General features: G+C 46.6%; 1 protein-coding gene across 1 annotated transcript; it reads right to left on the bottom strand.

The window, feature by feature from the left end:
- Positions 1-1,110: 1,110 nt before the first annotated feature.
- On the bottom strand, positions 1,111-24,628 carry ISL2 (ISL LIM homeobox 2). Its single transcript, XM_035113196.2, has 6 exons — positions 24,571-24,628; positions 23,545-23,734; positions 21,961-22,220; positions 16,626-16,909; positions 12,493-12,660; positions 1,111-1,276 (listed from the first exon to the last, which is right to left on the bottom strand). Exons 1-6 carry the CDS (start codon positions 24,626-24,628, stop codon positions 1,160-1,162), a joined length of 1,077 nt encoding a protein of 358 aa, XP_034969087.2. The 3' UTR covers positions 1,111-1,159.
- Positions 24,629-25,063: the final 435 nt, after the last annotated feature.

The raw sequence follows: 25,063 nt of genomic DNA, 5'->3' as shown, positions 1-25,063 counted from the left end.
CCACATCTGGCCCCTGAGCCTGAGGGTCCATGTCCCTGCACTAATTCAACCAGCACCCTCACTTTGCTCCTCTCTTGTCCCAGGAGCCTCTGGCACCAGCTGCGTGAGATCCTGGCTGGATCTTGGAGCCTCCTCACCTTCCACAGGGAAGACACATGGACTGATCAGGGCCAGGAAGGCGGTGGAGCCTCCAGCTCCTATATATGGTAAGTTTCCAGTCTGACATGTGTGGCTGAAGGAGAAGCAGGTTTCATATAGTTCCAGTCTGTCTGACCTGGGGAAACTCTTCCGTGTTAAGATGGCTTCATTCCACACACAAACACACACACACACACACAGGGAATGTTCATGTGGCCTCCATATCTGATGGCAGTGATGATCCTTAATCCCAGCCTTCTGATCCTGTGTGGCAATGATTCACACAGACTTCCAGCACTTTCTCATCAGGTATTTGTTCGTTTTTATTATTAAGATCAAAATATCAATCCCAACCATTTTACCATCTGCTGTAACAATAAATAATAATAACAATAACTTACTTTGGTCTGCAATGGCCTAACAAACCTCACCTCCATCCAGAAGATAATTTAACATTGGCAAGAGAAGTGGGGGGAATACTTTAAGTCTTGCAGATAGTTTTCCAGCAATCATGCAGGCTTGGAGGGGGGGGGAGAGAGAGAGAGACAGACAGACAGACAGACAGATTCCCCCCCCTTCCAGGGCCAGCAAACAAATATAAAGGAGTTCAAGATTTGTCCAGGCTCCTGGCATAGCGTGGCAAATGGCACCGGCAATTCCAAGACGATCAGGTTTGCTTCTTCCAAATGAAGTGTTTTGTTTGTTTGTTTGTTAAAAAACAATAAAAAAACCAACGTACTCTAAAGCTACCATTACATGAGTCAGGAAAGTCATTCTAGTACAATCCAGAGGTATTCACGGAGGGTGGGGACACGGAATCCCTCGGGAGTCTTGCTCTGCTCCCCGAGGGCGGTGCAGTCCAGACGCGGGTGCCGCTTACAGCCATGATCGGGGAGCTGGGTTTTAAATAAAAGATAATAATTTAAAGAGTTGAGTTTGCTCGGAGCTCAGGAGATCTCATGCAGGGATCAGGAGCATGCGAAAGTCCATGGGGAGGTGGGGTGGTAAAAGGAGGCTCTTCTCACGTTTCCACCGGGCTGGGGACCATGCTGTTGGGGGTGTCAGGGAGCTGAGAGGACAAGGAGGTCACGTCGCTGCCAGATGAGTTGCCCAAGGAGCCGGATTCTGAGAAGGAGACCTGTGGGTTGTGGAGAGAGAGGGGACAAGGTTGGGGATTACTCAAGTGGTGCCCATCTTTCTTGCAAGGATCTTAGCAAACCGCTTGGTAACAATATCCGAGGTGACCCTTTCTGAATCCCAAAATGGTTTTCGGCCTTCTAGGGGGACAGTGGACATGATTTTCACCGCTCAACAGCATCAAGAAAAATGCAGAGAGCAAAACCAACCCCTGTATAAGGCGTTTATTGACCTGACTAAGGCTTTCGACACTGTAAATTGTAACTTCCGTCATAGAGCTTCAGTATGCTGATGACAACGTAGTGTGTGCATGCTCAGAGGATGACCTCCAAACCACCCTAAATATCTTTGCAGAAGCTTACGAAAAGTTGGCCTATCACTCAACATCCAAAAAACCAAAGTGCTGCACCAACAAGTACAAAATAACCCCTCTGCAGTGCCACAAATTCAACTCAGTGGTGTAACGTTGGAAAATGTTGATCACTTCTCCTACCTTTCCACAAGGGCCAACATTGATGCCAAAATCCAGAATCGCCTGAGCTCTATGAGTGCGGCTTTCTCCCGATTGAAGTGCAGAGTGTTTGAGGACCGGGATATTTGCAGGGAAACCAAAATGCTTGTTTACAAAGCTATTGTACTACCAACCCTACTATATGCTTGTGAAACATGGACCACTTATAAACGCCATCTCCAACTCCTCGCAAGATTCCATCAATGGCGTCTCCGAAAATGTTTACACATCACTTGGGAAGACAGGCGAACTAATATCAGTGTACTGGAAGAAGCAAAGATCACCAGTGTTGAAGCAATGATTCTTCAACATCAACTTTGTTGGACTGGTCATGTTGTGCGGATGCCTGATGATCGTCTTCCAAAGCAACTACTCTATTCCGAACTTAAAAATGGAAAGCGTAATACTGGTGGTCAACAAAAGAGGTTTAAAGACTGTCTCAAAGCAAATCTTAAAAAAATGTAGTATAAACACTGACAACTGGGAAACATTGGGCTGCGAGCGCTCCAGTTGGAGAACAGCCTTTAGCAAAGATGTCATGGGCTTTGAAGAAACTCGATCTCAGGACACAAGGGAGAAACGTGCTAAGAGGAAGGCACGCTAGGCAAATCCACACCGTGATCAACTCCTACCTGGAAAACAATGTCCCCACTGTGGAAGGATGTGTGGATCCAGAACCGGCCTCCACAGTCACTTACGGACCCATTGTTAAAACCGTGTTTATGGAAGACAATCTTACTCAGCTTTGAGTGATCGCCAAAGAAGAAGAAGAACTTCTGGGGGACACATGCCACTGGGGGAGGGGAGCTGGCAGATGCAAAGGGGGGTGACCTGAGTTATAGAACAGACTATGGGAGATGAGCCGCAAAACCTAACAAATGCATATTCTTCTGGTTAGCATGAGGAGGCGCTAATATCACAGAGCTGTATTGCTGAGAGGCAGACACACAGCCCATAGAAATGCAATTAGTAGAGAGGGCTGGGTGTGGTTCCATTTGCCCTGCTCTCCTGGAGAGGGAAAAACAGAGAGCACCTCCTGCCCCTCCCCTCCTCTGACTAGCATTAGAAGCAGACATGCCTCCCCTCGCTGGAGCTGGTTTTACTGTAAGCATTTTGCCTGCATAGTTTTTACTGCTTCCATTGCTGTGAACCAATGTATATAATATAAAGTGAGTTGCTGCCTGATTTTTTGTTAAGTGGAGTAAGAATGGGGAAGCCAACTTACTTTGTAGCAGGACTTGCTCAAAACAAGATTTTACAGCTCCAAGGATGGGATTTTAAAACTCTGTTTAACCCACACATGCAGGTGCCTGGAGGGATAAACTCCAATTTAATTGCATTAAAACTCATCCCACAGAGACTGCCCAAAGAGGCTCAGCCAACACTTTTTCTATGGTCTTTGTAACACCAGGTAATGGTGAACATGTCTTTATTCACGCAGGGAGCTTGGCAGTTTAATTCAGATTGTAATCTGCTCTATGCTGTCTCTGTTGCTCTTTCACTTTAATTTTTATTTTTTTATGTTTAAATGATTTTATGCCACCCAGAGAATATTTATTGATGAAAGGATGCAGGAATTTATAAATAGGAACAGCAATGGGTGCACTTTATTTGCTCCAGTTCTTTAGTTTTTTAAACTTAACTCATAGGAGGCTCTGTCTTCTAGCAGGTGAGACCATTTGTCCCTCTGGACTGGTATTGCTTACTCCTTCCGACAACAACTCTCCAAGGTTTCAGGCAGAGAAAGCCTTTCCCAAAGTGTGCTACCTGATCCATTTTAATATCCTTCATGCAAAGCAGATGCTATGGTACCCATCCCCCAAAAGCTCATCCCGAAAACGGGTATCAGTTAATATTGCCAACCCCTTCCTTGATACCAGGGCAAACTGAAACACAGCTGAAGGCAAAATGAGAAGCTGCTTAGAAGATACAGTGGATTTGAATTCTATCAAAAAGTGTTTTGGAGCAGTTGATGCTGAGCAAGGTGGTCCAACATGTGACCCTCGAGAACTTTTTTGGCAGCACTCAGCAACATTTGATGCCCACTCCCCCAGCCCTCATGCTGCCTTCCCAAAGCTGGGTAAGGAAGCATAAGGCTCTGGCAGGGTCCTCCTTCCCGAAGCCTAGTTAGGGCTTGCCCATCTTTGAGAAGGAGGGGGGACCTGCCAGAGTCTCTTCAAACCAACAATGCATGTTTGCTAGACAGGCACATGATAGGAGCTGAAGATCACAGAGTTTTCCTGTAAGTTTCCTAGACAGAACTCTGAGAGAGACACTCCCTCTGTGCCCTGACAGGGGGAGGCTGGAAACTTCCTCTTGGGTCTTTGGCCTCTCTTCACTCTTACCTCTTCATCTCAGCACCAAGTTAGAAAGGTGAGAACAACCTGCATGTCTGAGCTCCATTGCTCAGACATGCTAAACTTAGCATATCTATCTAACTGAATTTCCTGCCAACCTAGCAGTTCGAAAGCACGTCAAAGTGCAAGTAGATAAATAGGTACCGCTCTGGCAGGAAGCTAAAAGGCGTTTCCGTGCGCTGCTCTGGTTCGCCAGAAGCAGCTTTGCCATGCTGGCCACATGACCTGGAAGCTGTACACCAGTTCCCTCAGCCAATAATGCGAGATGAGCGCCGCAACCCCAGAGTCGGTCACGACTGGACCTAATGGTCAGGGGTCCCTTTACGTTTATCTAACTGAATTACCATTTTAAGTCTGTCTGAACAAAGCTGCTGTATCTGTTATTCTGCAACAGAAACGTGCAGTCAGTAAATGTTATTTCTACCGTTTACAATAATGTTTGTATGATTATTGTTTTAAGGGGGGAATACCAGGAGAATCCAGTCTGCCATAAGGCATCCTGGATTACTTAAACTAAAAAGCTAAAGCTAACCTACCTAATCTCATCTGTCTCCTGAGAAATCTCTATGTGGGACAAGAAGCTACAGTTAGAACTGGACATGGAATAACTGATTGGTTCAAAATTGGGAAAGGCTGTATATTGTCTCATAGAATCATAGAATAATAGAGTTAGAAGAGACCACAAGGGCCATCCAGTCCAACCCTCTGCCAAGCAGGAAACACCATCAAAGCATTCTTGACATATGGCTGTCAAGCCTCTGCTTAAAGATCTCCAAAGAAGGAGACTCCACCACACTCCTTGGTAGCAAATTCCACTGCCGAACAGCTCTTACTGTCAGGAAGATATTCCTAATGTATAGACGGAATCTTCTTTCTTGTAGCTTGAATCCATTGCTCCGTGTCCGCTTCTCTGGAGCAGCAGAAAACAACCTTTCACCCTCTTCCATATGACATCCTTTTATATACTTGAACATGGCCATCTCCCTGCTTATTTAACTTATATGCAGAATTCATCATGCGAAAGGCTGGACTGGATGAATCCCAAGCCAGAATTAAGATTGCTGGAAGAAATATCAACAACCTCAGATATGCTGATGACACAACCTTGATGGCAGAAAGTGAGGAGGAATTAAAGAACCTTTCAATATGGTCTGAAGCTCAACCTCAAAAAAACCAAGATCATGGCCACTGGTCCCATCACCTCCTGGCAAATAGAAGGGGAAGAAATGGAGTCAGTGAGAGATTTTACTTTCTTGGGTTCCATGATCACTGCAGATGGTGACAGCAGTCATGAAATTAAAAGACGGCTGCTTATTTAGAGAAAAGCAATGACAAACCTGGACAGCATCTTAAAAAGCAGAAACATCACCTTGCCGATAAAGAAATTTGGCAAAGTATCCGGATTTAAATTGAATAAGGAAAAAACTAAATTTCTGATAAAAATTATATTTGAAAAATATCAAAATGAATTAGAAAAGAGAGTGGGAATAAAAATAGTTTAAAAAGCCAAATACTTGGGGATAGACATAACGATGAAAAATATTGATCTATTTAAGAACAATTATGAGAAAATTTGGAAAGAGATAAAAAAAGGATATGGAAAGGTGGAATAGATTACAGCTATCATTATTGGGGAGAGTGTCAATAATTAAAATGAATGTTTTGCCAAAAATGTTATATTTGTTTCAGACTATTCCAATTATAATAAAGGATTAATGCTTTGGGGAATGGAGAAAAGACATCAGAAAGTTTATTTGGCAAGGGAAAAAACCTAGAGTGAAGTAAAAATTGCTAACTGACAGGAAAGATAGAGGAGGTCTGGCATTACCAAATTTGCAGCTATACTATGAGGCAGAATGTCTGGTCTGGATAAGGGAATGGATTAGATTGGAGAAAACCAAGTTGCTAGACCTCGAGGGTTTTAACTGCAGATTTGGCTGGCATGCATATTTGAATTATGATAAAGTCAAGGTACACAGAGATTTCACCAGCCATATTATAAGAGGGGCCGTATATAAAGTATGGAATAAATATAAAAGATACCAGTATATAGAATCTAAGACACCATTATGGAGCTCACCAATAGAAGCCTTAGGAATGAAAAAATTAAATACAAAGAAGAATTGGCCAATTTATAGACAATTGGTAGAGGAAAATCAGGATAAGTAGAGATTAAAGCCTTTTGATGAAATAAGAGGATTAGAGATTGATAGGTGGCAGTATATTCAACTCACAAGTATATTTAATGCAGACCAAAAAAAGGGTTTTCCGAAAGAAAATTCCAATTTGAGAAAGAAGTGATTCATAACACAAAGAAATTATTGTCAAAAACATATAATCTTCTGGATTGGGATTTTATGGATGAGGCAGTGAAAGAAATAATGATAAAATGGTCAAGGGATGTCAATTCGGTAATCTATCTTGGGCAATGGGAAAAATTTTGGAAAGAAACATCAGATTTACGGCTTCATATAATATTAAAGAAAAATTTATTAAAATGCATTATTGTTGGTACCTAACGCCTGTAAAGATTGCCGGAATATATAAATCAAAAACCAATCTGTGTTGGAAGTGCAATAAAGAAATAGGAACTCTAATCCACATGTGGTGGTAGTGCGAGAAAATTAAAAATTTCTGGCAATCGATACATGAAGAAATTTTAAAAATGTTGAAAAGATCGATTACCAAAAAGCCCAAGGTGTATCTGTTAGGTCTAATAGATGATGAAATATCGAAAGGAATGGAAAAGGTATTTTTATAGGCCAGTTCTGCAGCCAGGGTAGTGATAGCAGCCCAATGGAAAGATTCAGAGGTTCCAACGAAAGAAGATTAGATTTGCAAATTAAATGAATTCCTATTTATGGCAAAATTAATGGCAACAATAAGGAATCAATCGAAGCAAAATTTGAAAAACAAATGGAAATGTTACAAAGACTATTTGGCAAAATACTGCTCGAAAGACGATATGCTTGCGTGCCTAGATTAAGGGATATGAAGGAAGGTAGAGGGAAAGTATGAGGATTAGACAAAAAGGTATAAAATGGTACAAAGAAATAGAAGAGAATACGAAATGCATAGTGAAATAATGCTTTAGGACAGAAGCTGATAAGGTATTGGATGGAAGTCCTTCTTTGGAGGTCTTTAAGCAGAGGCTTGACAGCCATATGTCAAGAATGCTTTGATGTTGTTTCCTGCTTGGCAGGGGGTTGGACTGGATGGCCCTTGTGGTCTCTTCTAAGTCAGAGGGGGGGAGGGGGCTAACTGTGTAGGATCTTGATTTTGTATGTATTGTTTGGAATAACTGATATGTTTGTTTTTTGTTTGATCAATGATGTATGTTTTTAATTTATAATTCCAATAAAGTATATTTTAACCTTAATAATAAAAAAAAGAGTCTGACCAAACTGCGGGAGGCAGTGGAAGACAGGAGTGCCTGGCGTGCTCTGGCGTGCTCTGGTCCATGGGGTCACGAAGAGTCGGACACGACTAAACGACTAAACAACAAGAAACCTATCTAAGCTTCACTTTTAAGCTACGAAGGGATGCACTCTGCTGAACTCACAAACATAAGGAAGGAAGGATAATCTCTAATAAATCTATACACGTCTATTCACATCCCTTCATGCGCTTGGTATGAAAAGCAGGAGCACGCTGCTTTAGAGCACAATCCAGTGGAATGAAAAGGAACTGAACAAGCGCAAAAGGGCTCTCCAAGGAATATTGCGAGTGATAGAACCTTCTCCCAAACTGTCAGGATCCCAAACTCTTCATTATTCAAATGCCAGGTGTGCCACTATATATTTCCTAAAAGGACTCAAATTATGGGGAGAAAGTCGGGGGCCGTTAACAAAATTCATGAGGCTCCCCACCTGAGTTTCTCCAGTTGTGGCCAGATCACCCTCGCTCACCAAATGGTGCAATTAAAGGGCAGTGCTTGAAATTATTTGAACTGATTAATTCAAGCACTGTTCCTTAAACACACCTATTGCGTAGGGTCAGAAGTTCACAAAATTTGGTCTGTGGGTTGCTGGTAGTCTGTGAGCTCTGTTCAGGTGGTTTTGTGGAAGGCTTGCAGAGCAATTGAGGATTTCTACAATGTCTTTCCCTCCCACCCCAACAACATTGATTCAGTCCATTTGAACAGGCTAGATTTATCAAGCAGACATACCCCTGGATTTAGATGTCTGGGGTGTTCTCCAACCCATTCAGATAACTTGCCATACTGTATCACAAAGGGAGGGAACCTCTGGCCTGGGGCCCAATGTGACCCCCCAAAGATCTCTATTTGGCCCTCAAGACTGTTCTCAGGCCACGTTGCTTGCACCCCAACCCTGCTCTGCACACTCGTCAAGTGCTCTTGCCTGACTGTGGCGTGATCCTGCCACTTGGGGGGATAGAGAGGTGGGTGTGAATATATAGCAACTGGGCCCTCTTGCACTGCCTAGCAGTGCCTTGTGGCCCCCAGAAGGGAATGTGGCCCTTGGGCTGCACAAAACACTTTCCCTTCTTTACTCTAGCAAGTTCTCCTTCCACAGGGTGTACCACAGGGCGGGTGCCACTACAGAGAAGGCCTTCTGCCTGTTTCCTTGTAACTTGGCTTCTCGCAGCGAGGGAAGTGCCAGAAAGCCCTTGGCGCTGGATCTCAGTCCCCAGGCAGAATGATGAAGGTGGAGACGCTCCTTCAGGTATACTGGACCGAGGCCGTTTAGGGCTTTAAAGGTCATTACCAACACTTTGAATTGTGCTCGGAAACATACTGAGAGCCAGTGTAGATCTCTCAGGACCGGTGTTATGTGGTCCCGGCGGCCACTCCCAGTCACTAGTCTAGCTGCCGCATTCTGGATTAATTGCAGTTTCCGGGTCACCTTCAAAGGTAGCCCCACGTAGAGCGCATTGCAGTAATCCAAGCGGGAGATAACCAGAGCATGCACCACTCTGGCGAGACAGTCCACAGGCAGGTAGGGTCTCAGCCTGCGTACCAGATGGAGCTGATAAACAGCTGCCCTGGACACAGAATTAACCTGTGCCTCCATGGACAGCTGTGAGTCCAAAATGACTCCCAGGCTGTGCACCTGATCCTTCAGGGGCACAGTTACCCCATTCAGGACCAGGGAGTCCTCCACACCTGCCTGCCCCGTGCCCCACAAACAGGACTTCTGTCTTGTCAGGATTCAACCTCAATCTGTTAGCCCCCATCCATCCTCCAACCGCCTCCAGGCACTCACACAGGACCTTCACCGCCTTCACTGGTTCTGATTTGAAAGAGAGGTAGAGCTGGGTATCGTCCGCATACTGATGAACACCCAGCTCAAACCCCCTGATGATCTCTCCCAGCGGCTTCATATAGATATTAAAAAGCATGGGGGAGAGAACGGAACCCTGAGGCACCCCACAAGTGAGAGCCCAGGGGTCTGAACACTCATCCCCCACCACCACTTTCTGAACATGGCCCAGGAGGAAGGAGCGGAACCACTGCATGACAGTGCCCCCAGCTCCCAAACCCTCTAGACGGTCCAGAAGGATGTTATGGTTGATGGTGTCAAAGGCCGCTGAGAGATCCAGTAGAACTAGGAAACAGCTCTCACCTTTTCCCCTAGCTTGCCGGAGATCATCAACCAGTGCGACCAAGGCAGTTTCAGTCCCATGGTGAAGCCTGAATCCCGATTGGAAGGGATCCAAATGGTCTGCTTCTCCCAGGTTTAACAGCTGATCCCTCTTCCTGATGAACTCTGGAAATTGTAGTTCTTGGGAACAGGGGAGGCTTCTATCAACTCTCTGCACCCTTAAGAAACTGCAGTTCCCAGTTTCTGGGGAAGAAGCCATGGCTGTTAAAGTGGTGTTATGATGCTTTCACTCACGGTCTCCAGTTGCAGAGCCCCCTTGAGCCTTTCTCCTGCAAAGAGGAAACTGTTCTGTAAGGAATTTGACAGACTTCCTGCACACTCCTCTCTGTCTAGGCAATGCTCCAGTGGCAGCTATGCAGAGCCGGGCTTCATATTTCATAAACTGATGTATAAGACCCATATTTCATTTAGTGGCACTTCCGTTTCTAGCAAATGACCATTTAATTATGCAGGCAGCTCACCCGTCTCAATTCTCCATTATCTTAACTAAATATTGCACCAGATTCATTTTTGATTATCCTCTAAAGCATAATCATGATACAGGAAAGAATGCATTAGGAGGGGGAGAACCCTTCGATGTGCATACATTCCTCAGGATTCCTTTGTAATTAACGTTACAGTTTCATGGGCCTCCCATCAGCACTTCTGAGCTATGGTCCAGCAGGAGGACAACTCTATTTTAAGCCTGTTCATTTCCATTAGCCTGACACACCTAACAACGGAAACTGGAATCCCGTGCTGCAGTTTTGGCATTGCAGCAAAACATCACAGCTGATGAACTGAGGCCAATTCACTCATAGCCAGCTGATATATACCAAATCAGAACACTGGTCCATCCAGCACAATACCGTCTACACCAGTGTTTCTCAACCAGTGTGCCTCCAGATGTTTTGGGACTACAACTCCCATCATCCCTAGCTAGCAAGACCAGTGGTCAGGAATGATGGGAGTTGTAGTCCCAAAACATCCGGAGGCACACTGGTTGAGAAACACTGGTCTACACTGAAGGGTACACTGAAGGCTCCTCAGGCAAAAATCCTTCCCACCCCTACATGGAAATGCCAGGATTGAACCCAGGACCCTGAGCTCACCAGCAGTAGGCATAGTTTAGCAAGGTGTTAAGTAGCTCCATGCTCAACAGCAGGCATAGGCAAACTCGGCCCTCCAGATGTTTTGGGACTACAACTCCCATCATCCCTAGCTAATAGGACCAGTGGTCAGGGATGATGGGAGTTGTAGTCCCAAGACTTCTGGAGGGCTGAGTTTGCCTATGCCTGCTCAACAGGCAAGTTGAAGTGAATTAACCTTTACGTTTTCAGTGTGCCTGTGCTAAGTACGGTATTTGACAAAACTGCAGCCTCAGTCCAACACAGAGTTGACATTTTGTACTTACGTCTCTTTCACTCCAAAATTATCCCTCTTCCTCAAGCATTAACATGACCTTATTCTGTTGTATTCAGGTAATGATAAGGCTTTTCTTTCAAATACATCCCAGCAATGTTTTCATCACACAGTTCTGTGAGCACAGTAAGCTGCCTTATTCATACCACTGGTCCACCTAGTTCAGTACTGTTTACGCTGACTGGCAGCAGCAGCAGCCCAGGGTTGCAAGATAGGACAGTGTCTCCCAGCTCTACCTGAAGATGCTGGGGGTTGAACCTGGGACCTTCTGCATGCCCTACTGCTGGGCTGTGCCCCTTTCCCATTTTGTCTAGGCATCTACCATTGCCTGAAGACTCTGCACCAAATGTACAGGTAAGTGCATCTTACACCACAATCCTAAACATCTGCTCATGATGCCAACGTAGGATCACATTTGGTGATGCTGCCTTGGGGCGGTTCTTGATACAACTCCATCCTAACCCCTTTTTAACTAATGGTGCAAGTACTCCAACAAATCATTAAAGGATTCTCTGATGTTGCAATGGGAACCCAAACTTAGGTACCTGTTCACATACGTACATAAACCCAGAGGGCCAGTTTGAATTTCTTTTAAGCAGCACATACTTCAAACATACTAGCACAGGTGAGATTGCACTCAAGATCACTTAGCACACAATGATTACCATGAGCACAATTTGAAGAGCTCTTTCCCCATCACACAAAAGTAGGAAAAAGTGCTAAAGGGGTCTCAATTCCTGCCCTCTCCATCTTCCCACTTATGTCCACAATGATCCTCATCCTATACAGAGTGTAGTGATTGTTCAAGAGTGCTTAATCCGCAGTACAAAGCATGGGGGGTTCTTGTGTTGTGGCTGTCAACCACCGTCCTCCCAACCTCCTTTTGATCCCCAAAAGTCTGAGTCAACACCAAGGAGAATTTGGTTTGAAGCAGGCTTGCTTAGGAGATGCGTCCCAGTCAGGGAGGTGATCTGGGTGTCAAGGGAATGAGGAGGGCCAGCCGAGCCAGGAGGCAGAGTGAGGCAGCTGGCTCAGGTGGAAGATGCTGGGCCTGAGTGCAGGGAGCTGCAGTACAGAGCTGTGTGCCCCACGTGGCTTTACCTGTGCCCCCAAAACAACCTGACTGTCCCCATGTGTGGTAGAGGGCACAGCATTTAAGGAGGACTCAACTGTTCACCTACAGTCTGGGAGTAGGTGGTGATGTTTTTCTTAGGCTTGAGCCACAAGGGCCACAAAGGTGCGCCTTCCCCACTCTGCTCCAAAGCTGGCTCAAAGGAAGACCTGGTCCTCTTGGCTGTGTGTTCCCACTCTCCCGGTCCCTTACCAGTTGCTGGAAGGCTGGCTGGTCCAAGTCGCTCTGCAAGGCGAAGTCACTGAGTGCTTTCCAGGGGGGCTGATAGGTTTGCACCTCCACTGCATTGCCCTGCACAGTGCTGTCATGGCGGATTGGGCTGCCGGCCACCAGTGGGGTCCCAGTCAGGCCCTGAAGGCTCTTTTGAAGGAGAGAAAAGAAAGCAACAGTCAGCAAAGACTCAGCCAAACCCACCTGTTCCCCCCAGAGGAAGAATCTGGCAGCAGTGACAGATAAAAGACTTGGATGCATCATCATGTCCCAATGTCACATCCAACCATGCGCTACAGATCGATAAGAGCAAATCACCCTGGTTCTTTTTAAAAATTATATAGTCCCAATACTTTACAATGAAGCAAAACAATTTCTCAGGCTCATATGTAGTGAGAAATCAATCTATGGGAGTCTCTTCCCACCTCACTCCCAAAACACCCATGGAAAGGCTAGGGTATGTGCATATATGTTGTCAGAAACTTTTTCAGATTCATTGCAAGTCACCTCAGAGATATTATCAGTAGATCCTGCTCTACCTTTAGCTCACCCTTGTGATAAGCCATGCCTACAGATGCTGAGTGTAAAGGGGCTGACTAATGGTTGCTCAGTAGCAAGAACTCTTTACATGTTCAGGGACAATCTCCTGTTTCATATTACGTACTTGGTATTTTGCAAAGCCTTGGACTGAGCCCCACCTCAAACCCCCCCACCTCACCCACTGATACTCAGATGAAAGGCTGGTGTATTTTGGAAAACCCCAACTTGCAGCTGCTTATGATGGCAAAAGGGATGTGTGAGGTTAGGGGGGAGGAGAATTCTCTTCCAAAGTGCTCCAAATCCAGGAAGAATGGCCAACAGAAAGAAGTGGAAAAACCCAAATGGGGGAGGGGCTAATCAGCAATTAATCATTAATTAATGCTGGATTAGCCTACAAAATCTGGCAGTAAGGAGGGAGTAGAGTGAAAGAAAGTTTCTCTTTATTCTCCTCCTGCCCCAATCCAAATCCTTTCTAATAACAAAACTGGCTTCACCATCAATCACATGTTTTTCCAGAAGGGCAGCAGTTGGTTTTTCCACATCCCACAAGGAGAGCAAGTGCTCTTCCCTCTCTCAATTTGATCTGTGGCAGTAATGGAATGAACATTAAATGATTTGGTTTCTAAAGAAATTATGCAACACTTCCACCTCTGATGCTCAAGATAGTCTCCTGCCCGCCTTCCTGACCCCACTCCTCTCAAGGCTTTCACCCCCACCTCAAACCCCTTACCCAGATCAAATATGCTTCACACAGATAGGTAGCCGTGTTGGTCTGAGTCAAAACAGAATAAAAAAATTCCTTCAGTAGCACCTTAAAGACCAACTAAGTTTTTATTTTGGTATGAGCTTTCATGTGCATGCACACTTCATCTGCATGCACACGAAAGCTCATACCAAAATAAAAACTTAGTTGGTCTTTAAGGTGCTACTGAAGGAATTTTTTTATTATGCTTCACACAGTTATTTATAGGAAAGAGCAAAAAGTTTGTTTATTCACTGGCATTTCTATCCCACTTTTTGCTCCAAGGAACTCATGGTTCTGCCCCTCCTCATTAATGCCCCAAACCAACCCTGCAAGGTAGGTTGGGCTGAGAGGCAGCGATTGACCCCCAACTCCACCCAGTGAGATTCCTGACCAAGAAGGGGATTTGAACCCTGATCTCTCCCAGTCCTAGTCCTAACCTCTACACCACCCTGACTCAATCATATACAGTAGTTTTCAAAAGAGTTTAATTGGCCAATAAAAGAGGTGGGGGCTAAATTTGAATTCATTTTTCAAACATAATTTTAATATGTTATTTTAATCTATTAAAAGTAATAGGATTTATTTATGATGACATTATCTATGCAGACCCTTAATTATATGGGTGGTGGCACTAACAATTGCTCTGGACAGAGAGAAAAAGCCAAGAAGCAGTTTAAAATAGCATTATCTTCTCATTCTTTTTCATTTGCTTGAGCTTGCCTGGAGGTTTTGCATGAAACCCAATCAAAAGAGGGTTCCCTCCGGACAAGATCCCTAAGATTATAACGTGTCTACCCTCAGGGCTGGAGCTTCCTGCTGTCATTCTCTACAACGCCCATGAGCATGGTTTTGAAGCCAATTAAAAATATTTGGGGGTTGGGGGTGAACCACCAAGGGAAAATGCAATGTTTAATGCCACCGGGGTAATTATTAATTAATCAATAATAAAAACAGTATGATTGATAACATTCCAGGAGCAACGTGTTCCCTGCTATGCCGATAACCATCTCCCGTGAAAACGAAAGCGAAGTGCACGAGGTTCCGAAATCTTTCCCCTTTACCCTGAGCGAGCCTCTCTCTCCTCTCCAGCGAGGGACCTCGAGCTCGTCCGTTTCACAGAGACCCGTTTGCACGTCTGTTTAGAAGTAAGCGCCCTTGAGTTCAACGGGGACGGGCCTTACTCCCAGACAGGCACGTGGCAAAGCCCATTGAAGTCTTAATGTACAGCCATATATTTTCTCCCTCATCCCTCTACTCGCCAATTTCACTACAGCCAAAAAGTAACAATTATTCTAGAAGGGGAAAGCGGTGAAATGGTGGTTGTGTTTTTATATATATACTTCATTTTAACAATAAAAGGTAAAGGTAAAGGGACCCCTGACCATTAGGTCCAGTCGTGACCGACTCTGGGGTTGCGCGCTCATCTCGCATTATTGGCCGAGGGAGCCGGCGTATAGCTTCCAGCTATTATAATGCAACAATAAATGAATGCATTTAGATGGTTTCACATAACAGTATCGATGGAATGACAAAATCCACCGGGTAATTATTCCACATTTCCACACATTGAGAGTTATTGCATCTTTCCCATTCATTTCAATGTAGTTTACGCACAGAGAACCTTTCTGAGAATCAAATAATTGTAGAGCTGGGTAATCGAATTCAGTGGCGCTTATTCCCAGGTAAAATGGGGTTAGGATTGCACCTGATTTACCTGGGACTTGGGAATAAGTCCCACGGAACTAAACAGGACTTTCTCCCCAGTGCACACGGCTAGGATTACACTGTTCGTGACACCCGGATCTGTTAATGTGCCCCTTTGTGGGTTTCAAGCGCCCTGGAAAAATAGATTATATATTGAAAGCAAAAACATGATTGTTGCTCTATTTTTAAGATGGGGCGCCAGGCTTATTTAATCGGAACTAAACTAATTTAGCAATAGATTTTGCTCAGAAAACACTTCGTTTTTTTAAAGAACTTTCGATTATTATTATTTTTTTAAAAAATCACCCGAATACATTTCCAGGGACGCTCTAGTCTAGAGACACATTGTATTAGGGATATATTAAGAGATCTGGTGTCATGAAACCTTCTCCTAGTCCAGCTTCGAGAAAGGGGGCCTTAGTTTGTTGTACCAAAAAACGAGAGAGAGTCTTGTGGCACTTTAAAGACCAACGCACTGGCATCTACATAAATAAAATGTAATCCAAAACACTATGTGTGAGAGAGTGTCTAGGGGTGTTAAGCAGGACGGGAGAGGGGACCTAGGGATGTGAAATGCAAAAAAAGAAAAACCAGTTTGTGGCCCCCCACCTGCTGTGATGAAATTGGAAACCTGTAAATATACATTTGAGTTTCGCTCCGATTAGACCAGATTATAAGGATGTAGCAATGGATTCTACAACGGTCACGTACACAACATTTATCTTCCTACATCTTCAGATGCCAGCGAGCTGAAGCCTTTCAAAATCGAGAGAGATTGGAGAGAGGAAGCGAAGCCTATCGCCAATTAATCCATAGATGTTCATTGCAGAGTCTGCCAATTTCAAACCGTCCATGCAAAGCGTGGGTTCGTGCTGGTGGATCAGGCCTGTCAAGAAGCCAGTTCGAATCCTCTCCCCGAAATCTCTAGGAAATCCTCCCCCTTGACTTGGGGACTTGGGTCTCTCGAGATGGAGGGGGGCTCTCCCGACCCCCTAGAAAAGACCTAGCTATTTATTTCAATGCGCCAAAGATGCGGAACCGGAGTTTATGCCCCACGGAGGGCGACGGCTATTCAGAAATGCAGAGTAAAGGAAGGGGGCCCTCTGCGCGCGCCCCCTGCACTTACTGCTTTGTCGCTGTGCTGCTGCTGCTGGAGCTGCTTCATGAGGATGGATTTCTTCTTGTCTTTGCAGCGCTTGTTCTGGAACCAGACGCGGATCACCCGCGGGCTCAGGCCGGTCATCTCCACCAGCTGCTCCTTCATGAGCGCGTCGGGCCGCGGGTTGGCCGCGTAGCAGGTGCGCAGCGTGTGCAGCTGCTTCTCGTTCAGCACCGTCCTCACGCGCGTCGTCTTCTCCGCCTGCTTGTGCACGTGTGGACGCAAGGAGGGTTGGCGCCCGGGCAATGAATCTGCGGGGAGGGGAAGATGGCAGGCCACACAAGGGAGGGGGGGGGGAGAGAGACTGATCAGAAGTGGGGGGAGTGAAGATTGCGCCCCTCGGGGGAAAGGTTGGGACGCCCGCCCAGCTAGTTCAACGGCGCGCATTCCGGGGCTCAAGCCACCCCATGTCCCCCAAAAAGTCTGGCAATAGGGAGACGAGAAGCCCTCTTGGGTTACCCTTTGTGGCTTTTAGATGTGTTTTATTTACAATTTTATTGTGTATGCACCGCCTTAGAGAGCTCTTTAAGATGTTCAAAACTATTTTTGGCTAATGTTTATAACTTATTTTAATGGTCTTATTGTATGGTCTTATATTCTTATTCCTGTAAACCGTAAAATATTTGTATACTTCTGTATCATAATATGATGCAGCGGTATACAAATATATTTTTATAAATAACTAAATAATTAATAAAGCCATTGTTTTTCCTAGTTCTTCGCAGATCATTAGTTAGTAGTGAACCTGCCTTCTTATACTTTGCGAAGGTCACATTGATGCCAAAAATTAACAGCAGCAGCAGCGACAACAAAAACAATGCAAAACTGAGCCCTTTCTCGGAAGGGGGGGGGGAGGAGTGACTGGCAGCTCCTCCTTGAGAGACAGCAGAGGCATTTTACTACACCGCCCCCTGTTCCCCAAAGGGCGGGCGCAGTAGGAAGAGGCTCTCAACTCGTGGCCGGGAAGGCAAACGCGGCGCAAAACAAAACAAAACAAAACAAAACCAACACGTGCAGCTTCTAAACTGTCATTTAGTTGTACTATAATTGCACACCCCATAACTAAGTCTCTGGGAGGGAATGCCGCCGCCCCCCCCAAAAAAAAACGCACAACAAGGTGTAGGGAGACCATTGGGCAGCGTTTGCGCAGTCTCCCCGTCCCAGCCGCTACTCGGTTCCCGCAGGTCCGGCCCGAAGCGGCCGCTGCAACTGGAAGAGGGCTCCCGTCTCCCGGTTGAGCTCCACTCCTGGGAGGAAACGGAGAGGTTGCCTCTCGCTCCGCCGAGCACCAAGAGGCAGCGAACCCGATCCCCGCCACCGCTCGGGAGCCCCGTCTCCTCCTTGGCACATCAGGCAAAGCTTTCCCATTGAAGATCAAAATAATAATTAAAGAACAGGGGCTCCCTGCATTATTTTTATTTTTAGCCAAGTCTAACAAATAACCACGAATCTTAGAAAAGGACCAACTTGAAAGAAACATGTTTAAATTAAAATAAAGTAGTCTTGTTTTTCCCCACCCTCACCCCCACCGGCTCTCCAAATAATGTTAAAGATGTCATTTCAAACGTACAAGCCGAGGGTTGGAGAGGGACTGGACAGTCTCAGGAATGGCCGGCCTTGAATTTCGCAAAATATGTCTCTGTACATACACACACACACACACACACACACACACACACTATCGATCAGACTGCGCAAAAATCAAGGTACGCCAAAGAGAGAGTTTAGACCAATAAATCCGATCGTTGCAATTATTACTATTATTCTATTGATTTATTTTTATTAAACAAATCCCAAACAAATGTTGGCCTTGGATATTTATGTCCTTTTAAAAAGGTGCGCGTGTGAGGGGGTCGGGCGGGGGGGGATTTAGCACAACAATGACTCAGACGACAGCCCGGCGTGAAAAGGAGACGCATCCGATGTCACACAAAACAGATGTCGGGGCTGGGGGGGGGGGCGACCGGGCGGCGGGAGAGGAAAGCCGAGACAAACGGAATTGCCTGCACTTTCCGACCCTGGTAGCCGCGACCTCCGGGCGAGGAACCGGCTCCAACAGACAGACGCTTTGCGGCCAAATGTTAAGAGACGTATTTAAAAATGAATCGTCGTCGTCGTCCTTATCCCACCGCAACGCTTTTAAAACTAAATCATTCATTTATTTATTTATCTGTTTATTAGATTGCTATACTACTGTATTCTAAACCCGGGTCTTTGGAACGTACAGGTACAATGCATCACATACAGATGATTAATGATAAAAATAATTAATAATAATAAACTACAAAAACTCAATATAGTTTCTGTGGTTTGGAGAGGAAGGAAGGAAGGAAGGAAGGAAGGAAGGAAGGAAGGAAGGAAGGAAGGAAGGAAGGAAGGAAGGAAGGAAGGAAGGAAGGAAGGAAGGAAGGAAGGAAGGAAGGAAGGAAGGAAGGAAGGAAGGAAGGAACTGTCCCAGGGTTAAGAAATTGCCAGCACAATCTTATTATGCATGTATGTCTACTTGGGAGTAAGCCTCACTGTATTGAATTTGGCTTGCTCCCTTGTAAGTGAACCCAACGTCAGAGAACTCGAGGCTGAAATGTTTTATTCACTTACTAGAGAGTAAGCCTCAAGATGGAGCAGAGTGAAATTTCCTTCTGCGTAAACGTCAGAGTTGATTCAGAGCTCAGTTCAGTTGCAAAGCCAGCTTCGCTGTCATAGGGGGACTTTAGTTCTAAGTAAATCCGGGGATGTTTGGGCTGTAAGAATAGTAAAATTAGTCCCCATCATGTCTAACTTTTGAAAACTATTTTTGTTCTTGTGTTTTTGTTTTAAAGATAACAAGAAATCTGGTCAGGCGCTGTTCTTGAATTTATGTTTCAAACCTGATACATGGGCTCTGATTAAATCGAGAGTAAATGAACAGCATCGATGTTTTGAGGGTGAGAAGGGTAAAATAAACATATTTTCGTCTGTTTCTAACCCCGCCTCCTCCCCTTAATCATTTAAGATCCCAGGACAATTTGCAAAAAATACATTAAAGCAATAAATTTAAGTAGCCCGTGTGAAAAGCAATTAAAATCCCAATATTCTAAAAGAGAAGTATATGTGTGCGTACGTACCGTATGTATGGTATACATTAATTCCGAAAACTAACCGCGGGGTAACAATGCCTTTATTAGGACTAATTCAACAGTCACACGGGAAGGAATTCCCTTGCTGTTGAGCTGGAATTTCCCCCGCCCCGCGTGGAGCAACAGAGTTATCTGTAATTTAATAAATTAAGTGAGTGCGAGACACAACTTTCTGTGTTTACACCGCGATCCTGTTTCCTGAAGAAGCAAGTCCCCCGCCCCATTCAGTTGGACTTGCCTGCCTGGCAACTCGAATCAACTCTGCTTGGGGGTTTAGGTCTGAAAATAAACTTTGCTTCAGACTTGCTGGTTCACTCTCTTCTGCAGCACCCTTTTCTCCATTGAGTGGCCGAGGGATGCGTTCCCTCAGCTGGTGTGCGAGAGAAACAGAGAGGGTTACTTCGCACATGCCCAGGGGCATTCACAATAAAACTTCACAAGGCTCCTTAGAATAAACTCAAGCGCTGGCAGAGACGTCACTCAGATGGGAAGCCCCCTGCCCAGGCCTGGAGTGGGATGTTTGATATGGTCCCACTCTGGTTTTCCTAAAAAGCCCCCAGCTGCGGAGATGGGGCTGTCCAAGGAGGCCCAAACACTGGACGTGAACCAGCGCCTTCAACAAAATCTGGAAGCTCTCTCCCCCCCCCTGTATTTTGGACTTCCCCTGCCTACATTGTTCTTCACGTGTGTAATTGAGGGGCGGGGGGGACTAGGACAAAAGTTTGTCACTGGGAGAGACTGGAGGAACGGGATTCAGGCAGAATCCATTCACCCAGCACTCCTAAGTCTGGGTGCACACCATTTAAAGCACACACACAGAGCCCGCAAAATATCTGGGAATTCTTTAAGGAGAGTGCTTTAAATGTGTCGCATGCACTCACAGTACATTCCCCAGAAGTGAGCAGGATCTACTTTCTTCAAAGTCTTGATTGGGGGGGGGGGTCAGTGGGTTCACCATCACCTCCTAATGACTTCTCTGTAGGTTTAAAAAAGCAAGATCAAGTGCGTGGGGGGGGGGCTCCCATCAGACCAGAGCTGGAGAGTATCAAAAGTTTGGGACCCCTACACATAACTCCTTCCTAACTTCCTAATCCACCTAACGCGGGTGGCGCTGTGGGTTAAACCACAGAGCCTAGGGCTTGCCGGTCGGTGGTTCGAATCCCCACAACAGGGTGAGCTCCCGTTGCTCAGTCCCAGCTCCTGCCAACCTAGCAGTTCGGAAGCACGTCAAAGTGCAAGTAGATAAATAGGTACCGCTCCAAGCAGGAAGGTAAACAGCGTTTTCGTTCTGGTTCGCCAGAAGCGGCTTAGTCATGCTGGCCACAAGACCTGCAAGCTGTACACCGGCTCCCTCGGTCCATAAAGCGAGATGAGCGCTGCAACCCCAGAGTCGGTCACGACTGGATCTAATGGTCAGGGGTCCTTTACCTTTACCTTTTTAACTTTGGATAGGTGGCAAGATTCTCAACATTTTCCCCAGGGATGTTTTGCAGTCCTTCCGTCCCCCGTCCCCCCACTGGCACGGTCTCTCCCAAGCAGAAAAGGTCTTTGCTTCCTCCTTTTATTTTCTCTGTCCTACTCCATTTTGCAAGCGCTTGGGGGGCAAAGGATCTTCACTATTTGGTTCGCCTTCTGGGGTACTTTTGCGCCTCTCCTGAGTGGTTGATGACAGCAGAAATGATTGCATTCGGTCTCCTAAAGCTAAATTCATCTGTTCGTCTGGAAGGCGCCTCAGTACACGTGCGTATAGAGTGCATGGGAGGGTCCAGAAGGGGTCTGCTGTCTGGAGAGACTCCTAGGACAGAAAGAGTTCCCTCGGCTGTTGCGGTGGTTGGGAAGCGGGTAGGCTAGAAGATGCAGAGTGCGGGTGGGAGGGTGGAGATGTGGATAGAGAAAATAGAGAATCAGAAACGAAGGAACGGAGGGGGAAGTGAGAAAGGAGTCAGGGTGAAAGGTGGAAGGGAGGGGGGAGGGAAAGAAAGAAAGAAAGAAAGAAAGAAAGGGAGGGAGGGAGGGAGGGAGGGAGGGAGGGAGGGAGGGAGGGAGGGAGGGAGGGAGGGAGGGAAGGAGCGTTAGCTGAGGTTTCTACATTGCAGGGGGTTGCACTAGATAAGCCTCGGGATCCCTTCCAGCTCTACAATTCTACGGCCAGCCGCTTTCGGGGTCTGCTGGGGGTGACCGCCTACCTGCGAGCCTGGCGCCTTGGAGGTGTCCAGGGCTGCGCGGGGGGCTCTCCGCTGACCCGGCCCGGTCGATGAGGAGGCTGTGGTCTGCGCGGCAGAGCAACTCGTGGTCCCGCAGCGAGAACTCGTCTCCCGGAAGGAGCTGCCGGCTGCACACCGAGCAACGGAAGCACTCCAGGTGGTAGACGTTGTCCCGGGCGCGCATCACTAAGTCGCTGCTGCTGAAGCCCGCCGCGCACTTGGCGCACTTGATGCCGAAGAGCCTGCAGGGGTGGGAGGGAGGGAGGGAGGGAGAAGGGGCAGCAGTCAGCGGGGAAGGCAGGAGGGAAAGGGGCACCACTGGCTCCCGCCATCCCCAAGCAAAACACCCACACACCCCACCGACGACTGTGATCCCTGCCTTACAGGGACTAGATGGCCTTTGGGGACCCTCCCAGCCCTACCATTCCATGATCCCATGGCGGCCAATGGAGGCTCGGGTGAGCTGCGCGGGTTGGATCGCAATTACCACCGCAACCCCTCCGGGCAGGAGCCTAGCTTTTCCCTCCGCTCATTTAACAATAAGCAGCAATAATAAGGAAAGGACCAGCCTGGGCGGCCTCTTCTCTAGCCTCTTGGAAGGCTGCTATTAGGGATACTCAACGCTATCCGTAAAGGTATCCATCATTAAGCATTTGAAGATTTGTAAGCTCCTCGAGGCGGGGACCTAGGCTGCCAAAGCCGCTCACTTAATAACGGGCAACTTCCTCGGCAGCTCTTATGGTATACTATGATAAATAACAATTTAGATTTCAAGTCTCTTCAGACAGAGACCTAAATTGCACATGAGTGGTGCCAAATTAAGAATAATAAAATAATAAGAATCGGCTCTCGCGGACTGAGTTACGGAGAGTCAGTTCCGCCTTCTCATTGGCACACTGGTTATTAGCCATCCTTCTTGCCAAGCTGGCTTTGGAGTTTGCTTTAGGATGCCCAGGAATTTGTCTGGCCTACGTGTCTGACCCAGGCAAAGCTTGGTATAGCCTAGATCGGAAATGGAAAAAAACAAAACAAATAAGCGGCACCGCTTAGGATAGTAGTCGATTCCTCCATGGGGGGTTGGACTAGATGACCCTTGGGCCCTTTCCAACTCTACAAATCTATGATTCTATGAAATCCCCAGCTTTCCCTCCGAACTCTATGTGAAATGTCTCGCTCTTATCGCATATGTCGGGTGGGAAATCACCAAGAGAGGATTGTGCAAAATGACGCTTCCACAGGCGAGTCTTTCTCTGAACTTCCGGCCGTCCGGAGTTCAAAGACCAAAAAAAATCCCTCCATCCTCTGTGGCCTGACACCCCCCCCCCCGCAAGCAAGATTTCTACAACATAGAGAAGAGAGGGTAGGGGGAGAAGAAAATTGCCAAAAGAAAGCAAACATTTGCGAACAATTAATCGAATAAATAAAAGGGGGCTGTGTAACAAAAAAGGCTCCGAAGAGGAGGAAAGAAAACGAAAGGGAAGCGTGGGTGCAACTGGATTTGCTACGCATGTTTTTCTTCCGCTTGGTGGGCGTCCCGCTCCGAGAGGGGGAGGAGGTCATCATCACCTGATATAATCCCTTTTACAGTACGTTTTGCCATCTCTCACAAAACAAGTGCAGGTCTCGTCCAAATACTGGCTACAATCCGCGCATTTCAGGCACGCCGCGTGCCACTCCAGGTCCGGGGAGACCTTCAAGATGTACTGGTCGTGGATTTCGCTCCCGCAGCCCACGCACATGGCAATCCCGGGTTTCTCTGCCGGTGGAAAGGAGCAAAGGACACTAAGAACGGACAGAATCTCTCATCAGGACTTTCTGGAAAGGGTGGCGGGAAACAAGTTTTCTTTTTTTCCCTTTTTTTAAAAAAATCAGTCTAAAACCAAAACAAATCAAGCCGTAGAATTTAACCCCAAATCAGGCACCGGTGACGACAAGAGGTTTGGGTGCTGCGGCGGCACCTCTTTTATAAATCAACGCCCCCGCCCCAGCAAAGCAAGGGGATAAAAATAAGAACGGAAGAACCCGGGGATTTTGCATCTTTGCACTTTCCCGTATAACTTTGTTTGTTTTCCGATTGCACCGCAGAAAATAAAAGCAAACGGCCACGCATTTAATACGCCCAGAAGAAATGATGAAAAGAGAAAGAGAATCTGGGAATCTTTCCATGACTTCGTTGTATTATCATAATTGCTATCTTTATAGTTATTGCTAATTCTCCCTACAATTTTCTGGAGGATCGTTCAAGTGTTGGGCGACAAATCCCTGAATAAAAACATGCTCGTTTAAAAATAAGCCAGCAGCAAGTTCTGCAACTGCCAGGTTTTGATAGGAATCCAACAACGGAAAGGCAAGCGGTGGCGTAAAGCAGAGGGGAAAATTTATGCTTATAAATGCATATCTATATATAGCCGTAGATATATAGATAGAACACTTTTACAATATTCGTTATTTTTGGCCCTCTCCCCGCCCTCCTTGAAAGGGATTTCGCAAAAGCAAAGCCCCTTGCAGGAAACTACATTCCAATGCACCCAAATCTTTACGCACAACATCCCGACCAGAGAGAGAGAGAGAGAAAGAACAAGATCCACTTACTTTTGGAATGATCCCCCATATCACCCAGGAAAGAATAAGGAAAAATAATATCCACCATGCAGAAGGAGATGTGGGAAAGTGCTATGATTCAGAAAGTGGGCGGGGGGTTAAAAAAAGGCTTCCTAGCCCCGGAGCCTGCTGGTTCCTAACTAACTATTCCAACCCTGGAGCACCAGGGAGGGCAGCTTGCTCTGTCCCATACGCAGCATGACGTCAGCACGCCATAGACCACCCACCAGCCCTGGAGGAGGGGGAGGGGGAGGAGGAGGAGGAGGCAGAGCGGTGACCTCACCAGGCTGCTCCAGTAGCCCCCGGAGGCGATTGGCCGAGAAGAAGACGGCGAGCGCGGATTGGCCCCGAGTGAACAATGGGACGCAGAACGTGGTGGCCGACTGGCAGGAGAAAGGCGCGTAGATGGGGTCCCTCGGCGCGCTTTCGCGCAAAGTCTCTCCCGCGCGCACCTTCCTGCTGGTGAGGGACCGGTCAGACCCGG

The sequence above is a fragment of the Zootoca vivipara genome, chromosome 9 (genome assembly GCF_963506605.1).
Source record: "Zootoca vivipara chromosome 9, rZooViv1.1, whole genome shotgun sequence".
In the NCBI taxonomy this organism is placed as follows: Eukaryota; Metazoa; Chordata; class Lepidosauria; order Squamata; family Lacertidae; genus Zootoca; species Zootoca vivipara.
This window is presented reverse-complemented; position numbering and strand designations above follow the sequence as displayed.

Bases quoted from the DNA above. Each gene is read 5' to 3' on its own strand.
- ISL2 (XM_035113196.2), bottom strand. From the start codon at position 24,628: ATGGTGGATATTATTTTTCCTTATTCTTTCCTGGGTGATATGGGGGAT. The intron at 23,735-24,570 runs GTAAGTGGATCT...TTCCACCGGCAG, and splicing joins TATGGGGGATCATTCCAAAA to AGAAACCCGGGATTGCCATG. The intron at 22,221-23,544 runs GTGATGATGACC...CCACCCCTGCAG, and splicing joins TGTAAAAGGGATTATATCAG to GCTCTTCGGCATCAAGTGCG.